The sequence below is a fragment of the Lagopus leucura genome, unplaced genomic scaffold (assembly GCF_019238085.1).
Source record: "Lagopus leucura isolate 7727_CA_CO unplaced genomic scaffold, USGS_WTPT01 Super-Scaffold_100004, whole genome shotgun sequence".
Taxonomy (NCBI): domain Eukaryota; kingdom Metazoa; phylum Chordata; class Aves; order Galliformes; family Phasianidae; genus Lagopus; species Lagopus leucura.
This window is the reverse complement of record NW_024962264.1, coordinates 40288963-40302486: the sequence shown is the minus strand read 5'-3', so window position 1 is coordinate 40302486 and position 13524 is coordinate 40288963. Positions and strand designations below refer to the sequence as shown.

The following is a 13524-nucleotide window of genomic DNA, read 5'->3' as shown; positions in this document are numbered from 1 at the left end:
ACAAGAGACTGTCATCAGTAAATGCAAACAAATAACTCTGCACTTTTCAAGGGAAATATATGATCACACAGATTAGCAACAAACTCATGATCAATCTGTGTTTAGGTTCATGAAGATCAAGATGCAAAATGCCTACTACCTGTGCCTCCACACAGGAGTTGCCCACACCTGTTAGCAGTGTCTTCTCTTACATAAAGGTTCTCTGAGAACCTGGAGAATTCAGCTGTTTTCTAGATGTGAAGCAGAGACCAGAAATTTGCAGACATTACCAGGAACACTGTTTGCACTGCGATTGTCTCACAGAGGGATGATTTTGTCATCCCTTGCTTGCATTTCCCCATCTCCTAGGACATCTGTCCTCTCCAGAAGTACAAATAACATGGAAGTTATAAGTCTTAAAATGATTTGGTCCCTGTGTTTGTCAATAATCTCACCCAATGCAGCACATGATTTGCTGCTGAGAAAGATGCCTCATTATGACTTACTTATGGCTGGTTCAGCTTCCATGCCTCCCATAAGCATGTAAGCATCCTCATATTCCTCTTCCTCCTCATGGCTGGAGAAATCATCTGTTGTTTTAATCTACAAATCAAAACAGAGTAGAGTTTTTTGTTGTGTTTTGCTTTTTGTTTTGTTTTTGGTGATATCATTCCTAAATAAAGCCATATAAGGTCAACAAAGAAACAACTATTCTGAGAGGAACAGCCACATTTTTTTCTTTTGGTTCTGTCAAAAAATCTTCAATGTTTTACTAACTGTCAATAGGAGACCGAAACATAATGCATTCACAACTAATGCAGTAGTACAGACAGAAGGAATGTGTGTAAAGGACACAAGGTACTGCCATGAAGCGATATCCAAGGAAGGATTCAAGCTAAATCATCTTTGCTCAGCACTGCACAGGGCTATCCAGACATTTCCCTACTTTATTCCAAACTCCAGAGCACTCATCGGTAATGAGAAAAATCAGTAGCAGAAAAACAGAAAGTCTGTAGGACTTTACTATGTAGCTAGAGGGTGCACAAAGTACAAGAAGCCTCTGGAGAGCTCATTACAAATGGCTCCTGAATCCTAATGGTTGGCACCATATGCACTGAAAAACCAGAAACAGAACTGTAAAGCACGTTAGCATTTTCACCTCAATGCCCAAATGAGGCAGAGCACTGTTTCTTTTTCCTCTAGAAAGCTATTATATTCAAAATTCGGATCAAGAGGTCAGAACAATTGGTTCTCTACAATGTTATCACTGTAGTTCTTCAGGTAGAAGAGGTAGAAACTTGGGCTCATCCATAGCCACTAAGACCAGACTAACAAGGCAACCACAGACATTTCTGTTGTCTTAAAACTTACAAAACACACCTGTTAAGTGCTGATTTTCAGAAAAAAATGGAATCTTGAAAGATGACTTTTCAAAGAAATGAGCAGGACCCCAATTCCTGTGAGAATAAAATACAAAACTATCCTGGGCAGGCACAATTGAGACCTCAGTAATTATTCAGGAATTTTGATGCACAAAATACTAACTGTGGGTTTGAACACATTAATCCAGAAGAGTATATGGAGACAGTAAGCTCCATACATTACTCAGTCTGCAAAATTAATTTCAAGTAGATGAAGAGACAGAGAAGTCAAGAAAGATAACTGGTGATATCTTTCCACATGCTGCAGACACTGATTCTCATAATCCTGTGCCAGATTCTCAAGAAGTTTATTCCCAGTATTCTGTTAGCCTGGCAGCTACAGCCATTGGGATAGCGTGGTCTTAAGTTTATTATGAAATTAATACCATTAGTATGAATAACCTAGAGATGTTCAAGGCCAGGCTGGATGGGGTCTTGGGTAGCTCGATCTAGTAGCTGGCAACCCTGCCCAGAACAGGGGGTATGGAACTAAATGATCTTTTAAGGTTCCTTCCAACCCAAACCATTCTGCGATTCCATTATTAATATCAAAGGGTGAAAGGGGAAAAAAAAATGAAGAAACTATTATTTCTGGAGAAGCGAGAATGCCTTCTTCCCTGCTGCTCTGTTACAAAGACATCTCATGAATGCCAGCCCTGCAGAAATGCATCCATCAGACAATGCATCAGGTGCCTCCCTTGCTTGCTTTTTTTTTCCTCTCGTCTGAGAATATTGCCTAGGTCTTCACTAAGTTATGTCTGCTCCCAGCAATACAAAACTCATCTTTGTCTTTTGTGCCCAAATAGAGAGCCCCATTCTACTTGAGCTTCCCCGTTATTTAGCTGGTTCCCCTATCTTTCACAGAAACAGGATATCTCGAAGTATCTCCTGAAGTTAGCTGTATGTGCTTAAATGTAACTGTTCAACTGGGAAGAAAACAGGTCTTCTGCTGTACTTCTTGTATGACACAGATGATCCTTGCAGGAGAAATCAAGCAAGCAGAGCTCTAGATGTAATCTCTCCCACTATTACAGTAGAGGACTGTTTCAGACAAATTCTTTCAAGGTGTTCATCTTTGTTAACGTGATATATATATATATATATGTATATATCATGTACTATATATATATAGTAGAACGAGGTCAAAAGGGAAACAGAGAATGGAGCCATAAAAATAAACCTCGTTAATTTTGGTGACCACCTCTGGTAAGTAGAGAAAACAATTGCTACTTCCTTGTTTTCTTATTCAGCATACATATTTCTCTGAAAGGAACCCAGTAACTCACAGAAAACCAACAGAATAGATATACTTAATATGTATATTTTAAATCTGAATGTTTCGGAGGATTGAAGGCCAGCTTAGTGGCTTCCCTGATAATGCTGAATCTTAGAGAATTCAGGATGACAATCAGAAGTTTAGACACTTATCACACTTCCTAAAGGAGATACAGAGAAGACGAATAAATGGAGATTCTTTAACTAGACTCACAAGACTTAATGTATAATGATTATGTATAAGGTATGAATTAATCAGAAACCTCCTGCAACACAGTGCCCAGAAACGCCGTGCAACTGCAAATGGGGCAGCAAGACCAAAGGCAGTGAGTGTCCTTCTGTCCTTCCTTGTTTCAGGACGGGAAGTTACACAGCTGAATCAGAGTAATGCCACAGCTGAACTTGCAAATGCTTCCACAGGACCCTGGATGATCACATTTCTTTCAGGACCAGAGTGTTATATATGCTTTGTCACAGACTTTGAATGTAATAGCTCAGCCAGCATGATGCTCCTACAGTAGAATTTAGGGTGTGGTATACAATATGCATACAGACTTGAATTTTGAAGTTTTTTGAAACTGTCCTACTGAAAATAGCTCTTTGGTGTACACTAGGATTTCTTAAGAGTGTAAAGCAAACATCAGGTGGAAGAGCTTGCTTTAACAGAAACCAGTATTATGGAAAAGTACGGATCCGCTAATGAAGGACCATTAAAAAGCACAAAAGTGAGAGTCAGGAAAGTAAAATTTACTTCAAGATGCAACAGGAATATTAAAAGTGCTCTGACAGACCAATGATATTTTAAGCACTAAGATTAAAATTAAAAAGTATTTAGCTTGCTTTCAGTTACATATTTTAACTGTCTTGATTAAGTCTTGTGTTGAGGTAAAGACCATCAGAACAAAGGCCAAGTTTTTGAACAGCTCCAAAGCTGTCCCTCTTATGCAAAGCCTGAACGGATTTACTTCAGTTATTTCTTTTGGAAAGCCATTATCATAAGTTGCCAGACAGTGGTAGCAACTGTCACAATCCATACGAGCTTGCTGGAGAGGTTGTAAGGGAACGCAAAGCCCAGATGCAAGTAGAGCAGTGCTTTTAAAATGACCTGCTGCTATACATGTGGGTACATGAATGCCTAGATCTTTCAGGCATCCTAAAGTAGCAGTCTCTATTTTCTCTAAACATCACTATTAATGAAAACCAAGGGGATGTGGGCCTGTTTGCAGTTGCATTTTTCTTCTTCACTACTGACTCGAGTAAACCTGGAAGTAAATGTGAGCTTGGAACACTTCAAATCTTCACAGAATTGGATAAGAGTATGGCCAGCCATAAATCACCTCTTTGGATTGTGGAGTTGGGAGGAATTTGAAAAATCTTCCCATTATCTAAATTGCTAATGGAATACTGAACAGTAGAGGAAAAAGGACAATCCCTTATGCAACTCTAATCAATATGCCTTTCCATTTTGACAATGAATTATTAAAAAATAGCCTTATGCAAACATTTCATATTATTTGTGATTCTTGCTAGCTGCATTTCATCTTGCACCTAAGTTTTCTTGTAATGACCTTTAAGTGCCTCTGCTACACTTCTGAGTTTGCCCTCTGTTACCTGATAGTTTTCACTTTCTTCAGACTTCATTCTCCTATTTGAATTGATCTCTTGCTGCACTTCTTCTTCACTACTATCTTTCCTACATGAAAAAGCAAATTCGCACTCCTTCAAAATCTACTGCTATTATTTCACATTCTCATCTTAAGAACTTTGTATATACAAACATATTCTAGACCGTTCTCATGAATTTTATCTTCTGCCTGGACATCCTCAATGAGTATTTTCTGCTTGGATTTAGAGAAAAGAATCCTGTAACTATTTCCCTCCCTTAAATTATCAAAATCTTAAAGCATTTAAAAATATGCTGGGTAATGCCTCCTGCTGTATTCATTTCCAACTTAGTATTTTAAAAAGTCCTCACTACAGCTAAATCCTGTTTCTTGGTAGCCCCACAAGTTAGCTGCTCACTTAGTCCTCTGGTCTGACTGTCTCTGCAGCATACAGCCTGAGACACTAACAGTCTGCTTTTCCACTTTGCTTGCCCCCAGGGATGCTCAGCAAGTGTATCAGAACCTCTCTGTGACCTGGACCTCTGAGCAAGACTATGCACTGCTGGTAAACAAGAAGCATTTTTTCCCATTTCCCTTTGGCTTCGTTTCTCTAAATGAAATTGCAGATAAACTTGTGCCTTTCCAGTTTGTTAACACATACCAATCACTACTGATGAGTATTTGCAATTCTGGAAAAGGAAGATAGCATAAGCAACCTAAGTCTCTATTTTTGAGAAAAACAAATTCTAGTATGATCATGTGAAGTTCTCTACTCCCATAGAAAGGAATGGTTTTCATCTACTCTACGCCTCTATACTGCAAGGTGGAATATCTTATTTATATAAGTTGCAGAGAATCTATTTTCCTAATTAAGAGAGCTGTTAAATAATTTCACCACCTTTTCCAGTGACTTTCTGACCTGGAATGGAAACCTTATTGATCTCTTCAAAAATGGTATCCACAGAAAACTAGGACCATAGGAAAAGCCCAGCAGGTCTTCCCACAAAGTTTACTTTCATGAGTGCTCACATTCTGTGTCCTACCTACGTTGGTTTTTCTGATCTCAGGAGCACAACTATATTTTCGTAAATGATCCCATCAGTTTTGTTTCATTACTGAATCATTTGTTGGTTTTGACTGTAAGGGGTTTATTTGAAAACTCAGTTTACTTTTTTAATCTAATGTTAAAGCATAGTCATAATATATTTCTCACCCCTACGTTGCTTCCAAGTGTCTTTCACACAGCCAACTCTGCATTTTAATGTTAGCTGTTTTTGGATGGGTGACACATCACATTTCGTTTAGAAAGGACTAAAATCTGCAGAAGGAGGATTGGATTCCAACTAAGTCCTAGTAGAATTATAATTTTAAGGCTAACTTTACGGAGCATTTCACAGTAGTTTCTGATGGACAAGTACTGTTCATAAAGACGACAAATTTATCTTCCAGAAAGAGCACAACACCAAGATCAGCATGGAGAGCCCTTTCCAGAGACAGGGCTGTCCTTCTGGCCTAGGTGCATAACATGGCCAATTCTGTGCCAGCTGCTGCAGAATTCAGCAGCAACAATAAAAACATTGCTTTCCTCTGCTATCAGGTATTAGGTGACATACTTGAGAGGTTACTTATTTCCATAGGAGGCATCACCTGTGCTCTGAAGGCTATTAAATAGCGGGCTTCAATGCATTTCTAGATGACGCAGATACTGATCTCTCAGTCAGAAACTGCAGAGGTGGGAATTGTGTACATCTTTTAGCAAACCACAATCATGGCTACTGCATTCTCTGACTGGAAGTGAAAGAGGAGTAAAAAGGATGGAAATTGGCTAACTCCTCTCAGAACCTCCAGAGAGAAGAAATTGCTTTCTTCAGTTGGGTATTTCCTCCATTTCTCTGTCATGGACTTAACAGACTTGTTTTCAGAGCCGTATTCTTGCTTTTAGGATGGAAAAGCTGGAAAGAAACACAGCAGCTGGACATTTCCCCAGGCCTGGGCGATGTTCTCATAGCACACCTCAGACCCGCCAGCCCCAGCTGCGTAGTCCCCAGCAGCAAGTGAAGTAGAAAGTACCATAACCACATTGCCATTTGGCAGCCATCTTCACAGCTATTCTTCCTGCTGTCTCACTCTCAGCATAGGCCAGCCAAGACAATGCCCTCTATCACTGGGTCTGTCACAGCTTTCCGGAATGCAAAGAGAGAGAAGAGAACCAGATATGCTCTAGCAGATCTTTTTCATTTGCACCCTCAGTAGTTTCTGAAACATAGGCAGACAGTTGGGAAAACACTTTCATTCATTTCTATCTATACCCCTGAGCTACAACCTAGTGACCAACCACTCTGATTATAAAAATTTTCTGACTCTCAAGTTTGCATATTATCTACACATTCTACAATGTTAAATATTCATCAAAGCACTGGGAGTGTTTTAAGTATTTATTGCTTCTTTTTCTCAGGGCCCTGTATGAGCACCTGGAGAAAAGACTGAAGAAGCCAGCTTCATAAATGATTGCATGCATCAGGACAGAACCAACGCTGCTGTTCGTTATCTTCATTAATGTTAAACACTTGCACTACTCTATTGCCTTGCTTGATAACTCAAGCTTGCAAAAAAATCCAGATGATGAGACAATGCAGATTTCTCTAAAGCATAAGCTTGGTGAAACTAATTCAATACAGTCACAGAGATAAAAAAGAAAAAATCCACTTGGGAATAATCTGGTTTCAAAGCACTAGTTCTGCTGGGCAGGTGGGAAGAGAGGGGGTGGAGAGCAATTCTGCTGCACATGTTCTGTCATGAAATGCTGAAACAGAACGTGGTTTTACAGCAGGGTGGGCTGAGAAGGCTGGGGCTGGATCCAGCCCTTGAAACACTTGAACTTGACCTTCTGACCTCAGCAAGATTTGTCTTAGAGAAAGAACAGCACACATTATCCTGGCAGCCAAGAAGGTTGCTTTCTCCTGCTAGCTCTCCAACTGCTGGAACAAGCTGCTCAGCAGCGATGAACCCAGCCTTCTCAAGGAGTGAGGCTGAGCCATCCCTGATGCACTTGGGGTTGCTGTGCACAGGGAGGCCCTGGGCTCCCTTCTCCATTTCACCAGGGATGCAGGAGCAGGCAGGCCCTGGTGTGTAAGAGCAGCACGGTGCAGAGGCACATCTCAGGCTGTGCTCAGGACAACACAGAAAATGCAGCAGTGTTGACACCTCTTAAATATGACCCTTATCCTCAGCAGTACAATTTTCTTTTGAAGGCATTTTCCTGTTGCTTAAGACTGCAGAACCATCTTTCCCTGAGCACAGATTTCTCTTTTTAAGACATGCATGCGTATAATTTATTTATGTCTATGGATTTCAGTTTCACTGGCCAGTTTCCTGCTTTACTCAGTTCACATCAAGAGTACCACAATCTTACAGACCACCATACTTAACTGCTGACAAAACTCTTCTTAAAAAATGAAAAAACCCCCAACCCTATACTAAATTAAGTAGGTAAGAAATTATGACAACAGAATGACAGTAAAAATAATATTGTGATATTTACAGCAATTAGTAAAATTCCTTCTGCATACACTTTGCCAGAAGTTCCAACAGCTGCCTTATCTTCTCCAATACTAGAAGATAATGAAGTGTTAGAACCTCGTGCCAATGTGCTCGAGGCATATTAAGGCACATAACTATCAAAGATGCACAATGATACGGAATAAAAGAAATGAGATATGAAACACTCCACTGCCAAAATGTAATGATTTTGGGATCAATTTGAAGTACATGTATGACTCAGACGATCTGCAGCCCATTAGGAAAACAAACAAAACTGAAACATCAATGGATACCCAACTTTTGGTTCAGCTGTTTTAACACAAGCAAAAGAACTGCATCATTTGAAGTAATCTATCGCAATCTTGTGTAATAGTCTTTTGGACTCTTGTACTAAACAATTTCATTTGCATGTCTGCCTATAAGTTTATCACAAGCAGATTTACCGCACCATGTATCAGCCAGCTAACATTCCTGAGTTGATCCTTATTTGCATCTTTATTTCATCTAACTTCACACTTTACCCGTATGCCTGTCTATCAATCTTTCTGAAACTTCTGAATTTCTGGAAAAAAAAAAAAAAAAAAGCTCTGCCTTTGAACCATTTCATCACCATGGAGGAACAGCCAATAGACAACACCACCAGGCTAAGTGCAGTGTGTGTGTCAATTACTGCATATCTTTCTGTGTTTCAAATGCCCATTTATTTTTACAGAGCCTTCAAAAGAGCACAGATTTGAAAGAAAAACATTACTGCAGAAAGGAAAAAGTGTGTGGGGGGGAATTTTAATCACTAAACTTCATTTACTGCTTTATACAAAAATGCTTTTTTTCAACCAAATCACTGCATTCTCCACTGGAAGAACTTGTGCCCACTTTCTCTTTCCTAAGCATTCTGTTGTTCTCAAGCTACTGAATACCAAGGGATTTTTCTTCTGAGCATTCAAAAATAAAATTCCTCCTCAGACTCATTTTAGCTCATTTCTCCTGTAACAACAATTCTTGTTCCTTCACTTTTCACACACCCACACGACTCTCTGAAAGACTTTCAAATCTCATAGAGTACTGATTCTACTGAACAAAATATCCACTGCCATTTGACAGGCTGTGTAATCAATGCAAGCTCCACAAAAGCACTCCCATCTCACCAACAGGTTAATTTTTCAATCTAGCAGAATACATTTTTTTCCTGCTTTTCTTAATTATTTTTCTGGGAAAAATAATAACCAGTCTCCAGAGAGCTTCTCTTTCACTTGATGACAATTATTCTGTTTGAACTTTTAGAGTAGTTACTAAATTACTGCTCCCTTAACAGACTATGGGGTAGCAGAGAGGAGGCGGAAGGCTCATTAAGTACAATGGATTGTGTAGGCTGTGAGAAAAAGAACCCTTTCTATAAGGATTCCCCCCAGGAATGTGAATATTATGTGTAAGTATGAATGCATTGGACCTGGCTAGGATGGAGTTAACTCTTTTCATAGTATGGTGCTGCGTTTTAGATTTGATGTAGTTAATGTTATGCTCACCAATAAAAATGGGGGGAGGAAGAAGAGGGTGGGCTTTCTAGCTTGCAAGGTGGATGCTGTTTGGAGACAGGCTGGGCTTCAGACTGCCTGTGGGAGGTGGTGAACGACTTCCTTTGCTTTGCTTGTATTTTTTTTCCCCTCTTTCCTTTACCTACTAAGCTGTATGAATTTTGATCTATGAGTTTTCTCGCATTTGCTCCTCCTGCTCTCTCTCATCCCACTACAGGCAGGGCAGAGGTGTGTGAGTGAGTGGCTGTGTGGGCACTTAGCTGCTGACTACAGTCAACCCACCATATCAGACAAGTATAACCCTCTAAAAAGGGACATGTGTGGCATAACCTTTATTTCTAAAGCTTTTCAGGCTATGTCAGTATCAGTAGCAACTACCACGCAATGAATGCTTCCTTCTGTCAGCTCGTGACAGTTCTCCAGAAGCTGCTGTCCAGCTGAACACAACCCTGGCATGGCTTCATCTGGGCCTCTCACACCTCCACAACTCACACCTGCGATGGAACAAAAAAATGCTCTATTTGCTCAGCTAAAAAGAGTCAGCTGCAGTGCCTGACTAACACAGAGTAACAGAAGAGTTTTAGAACTTATACCTATTTATTCCTGCATTCATCTAGTTTGCACACACACAAAAATTTTATCTGCAAAGGAAGAAAATGGTCATTGGCTCTGAAGAGCTCTTTGATTCCCTTATTCAACAATAAAATGAAAATATGAGAATGTTGGCTTTGTAAAGCATAATTGTTTTTTAGATGACCGTAATATCAATAAGGGCTGCAAAATTCTTCAGGGGTACAGTAGCTAAACAATGGTATCTGAGATGGAAACCAGACAGTGAAAGAGAAGACTTGCAGAAAAGTTAATCTTGGCACAACTGAAGAGCTTACGCTTAAAAAGGAAGAGGAAATATCTTACGTTTCGTAAGTTTTTGGACCAGTGACTATTTGGAAGGTAAGGACAAGGACAGGGAAGGCTTTGAGCAAATAAACAAGCATACAGCCCGTGAGTCTTCCAACCCCCTTTCAATATGACGACGATGAACACAGTTTGATGGAGAAGAGCATACAGTACTTCAAGATGTTGCGTTTCAAAACCCTGTGCTCAAGATTTTTTAAAAGCATCTTATTCACTGGAGTCAAATGCAGTCCTGCCTATGCTACTATCAGAACATCTATGATTTATCTAGTTCTACAGCAACAGTAAATTATTCCCCATACCCTGTTTTGTATTCTAAATATAAACACAGTGTTGCTCTACAATGTTAAGCAGATTATGTACTTTATATCAAAAGAATTACATTTTGGAGGCTGATAAAGTCACAGTACAGCTTGTGTTCTGCATTCAAGTAACAGGATATTCTAAGCTCTCTGATGGCTTCTGAGATTTAGCTCTTTCCTCTTGATCCTGCTGTGTTCCTGGAAATCTTTCTTCTTTCATAGAAACCAGCAGGAGTTTTGCTCTGTCTAGCCAACATTATTTTTAGAACTGAATTTAAGAGGAGTGGGATAAAGAGCCTACATCTGTGAAATGCCATGGTATTTCTAGAATAAGTTCCAGAGACATGTGCTATCAATAGTTTTCAGATACAGGCATTTATATTCAGGTTATAAAAAAAAAAAAATCACCTTTACATTCCCAAACAGTACCTAAAAGAGAATGAGAAGACTAGTTGAAATAGCAGTTATTATCTGGACTGCACTCAACTGCATCAATTAAAAGGCTGCTGTCTTTAGGTTGTGTATACCCACCAGCAAAAATTATCTACCAAAGCATTTCTTCCATGGCAAAAATATGGGTACAGCATGTGCTAAAATTAGACACTTCATGAGAAACAAAGACAGGAAATAAAGTAAAACACAGTTCTCCCTTCAAAACACATATCATGCAAATTAGACCTCTAGTCAATCAGGTATATTATTAGCCTCAGGAGAAATTTTGTTTTCTAAGGCCAACCAAGGTCCTCTTTTTGTTTGCTTAACTCTGTATAGATTAAAATTTGGTGCATATTTTGGCTTTCAGATTCAAATATTAGAAAATTGTTGCTGGTGACTCTGGTTAATTGTTTTAGCTCAGGTACATCACATATAAACTGAAGGACAATGACTGTAGTCAAAGCAATTAAGAGGTTTAAGAGGTAAACAAGAAACAGGCTCTGCTGCACGCTTTATCTCCTCTTTTTGTAAAACACAGATCATAATTATGAACTCTATAAGCAAGTTTTAAGCCAAAAGAGGCAAAAAATCCAGTCTATCTCAGGTCAGTTTTGCACAAGTATGCAAGCAATATGAAGTTCATCTTCATGGCTTTTTTTTTTTTTTTCTTAAAGATGACACTGACAACAAAACAAATTTCACTGATTTGCAGTGAGAAGCAGGAGTAACACTGTTTCACTTAAATGCTTCTAGAGAGAGAAACTCCTGATGTTAGAACAGAAGTTACACAATACAATACATGAGTCCACCAACAACAGGACTGAAAGAAGTAGGTCAGTTTGTCCTGGTCTTGTGGTTGTTTCCCTCTGCCTGCTCCCATATCTTAAGGAATGCATCTAGTTGTCTCTGCTGTATGAACAGCCACAAACCAGTGTGCAGCCACTTTGATACTCCTCACAGAGCTGAGGGATGTGACCTGTACCAGGGGCCAGTTGTAGTTAGAGTCTCATGACCTCTTGGAATATATGAAGTGATGCGCTGTTTCTCTTGTTCCTGACTGCCAACAACTGTAATGCTACTTTTCATATAAAATCCATTAGCATTTAAATACACCTGTTACATGCATTATTGCTTGCCCTCTGAATTTTGTATGAGCAAATAAGGGTTGAACAGCCTAATGTTGAATTATCTGCTATATATCATAAGATCTGCCATTGCTGAAGAAAGGTTAAACACGCAGGACTGTTCCACATGATTGTGAAATAAATGCAGCCTCTGACTGATGGCTGAAATAAATCAAATGCTCCTAGAAGGGAGCAATTGGCTACCTGCTAAAAGTTATAAAATTTACCTTTTATGGCATGATGTGCATTGAGGCCTATTCTGCTTTGAGAGAGCAAGAGAGAAGTAAAGACAAATTATAACTAAGATACAGATATATATAATTTCTATAAAAAAAATCTAATACTACTTTTTCATTTGGCGGGGAACCAATCAAATAGATAATCAGCCTTCTTTTATACTAATGACATCAGTACTAGAAAATGCTTAGCAAGCACAGCTCACAAAAGATGTTTTTGACAGTCATTTTAAAGGCAGCTGTCACTAGATTAGAACTTGATATGAATATGGATTTCAAACATAACATTTTCAATGAGCACTTTCAGTTCTCAAGACCAGAAAGGAGTAAAGAACAAAATAAAAGCAGAGGAGGACAGAGCCTAGGAAGTGAGAGAAAAAAGAGAAAGCAGCTTGTATCTGTTGCTCAGCACATGGCTTCCTACAGCACCGCGTTCTTACTTAATAGCAGCAGTGTTAAGACTGCTGCAATTAACTTTGCTGTCACTTACATTTTTCTAATTCACAGTCAGGATGCAGAAGCTAAGTTACTCAGCTTTCAATTCAGAGCAGTGGGCCAAATTTTTCATTTGGCAGATATACCTGCTGCATTAGAGTAAAACATGCTAATGAACCTGGGAAGCAGTGCATTAGTGGATTGTTTTTTCCACTCCCATCTCTTTCCCAGACACCTTGCAGCCACTACCATCAATAATACAACACTATATGACAGAAGAGCAGTATGAGCAAATAAGGATATTGCAGCTAAGAGCAAGTGGGTTCTACCTTATCACATTAGTTGTTTTTTGTAAGGGAATTTTGTTTTTTTCCTAACAGCAGATATAGTTGTAAGTTTGTTCATTTGTTTTTTAAAATTAAATGTTTCCCACCTCCTTTCCATTTTTTCTCTCCCTTCTGAACACCAGAGTGTAAAGGCTCGGTATCTTTACAAGAGCTGAGGAGCTGGAAGGTCCTCAGCAGCAGAGAAGAAAGAGGAGAGAAACAGCAACAGTTGGTCAGGAATCCTGTGTTATTTTTTTTCCCCGAGGCCTCCACCAGTCATCTTGTAGCAGCTGCACCACGTGCCTGCAGGATAACACTCTTGGGTGTTAATACTGTACATGAAACTCTAAAGCGTGTGTGTGTGTGTGTGTGTGTGTGTGTGTGTGTGTGTGTGTGTGTG

At 39.4% G+C, this 13524-nt stretch overlaps 1 protein-coding gene across 1 annotated transcript in view; it reads right to left on the bottom strand.

Moving 5' to 3' along the window:
- Positions 1 to 13524, bottom strand: part of BANK1 (B cell scaffold protein with ankyrin repeats 1) — a 109765-nt gene that overhangs the window by 20643 nt on the left and 75598 nt on the right. Inside the window, exon 7 of the mRNA XM_042870958.1 lies at positions 486 to 582. Coding sequence (XP_042726892.1) covers positions 486 to 582 — 97 coding nt within the window. The remainder of the gene's footprint in view (positions 1 to 485; positions 583 to 13524) is intronic.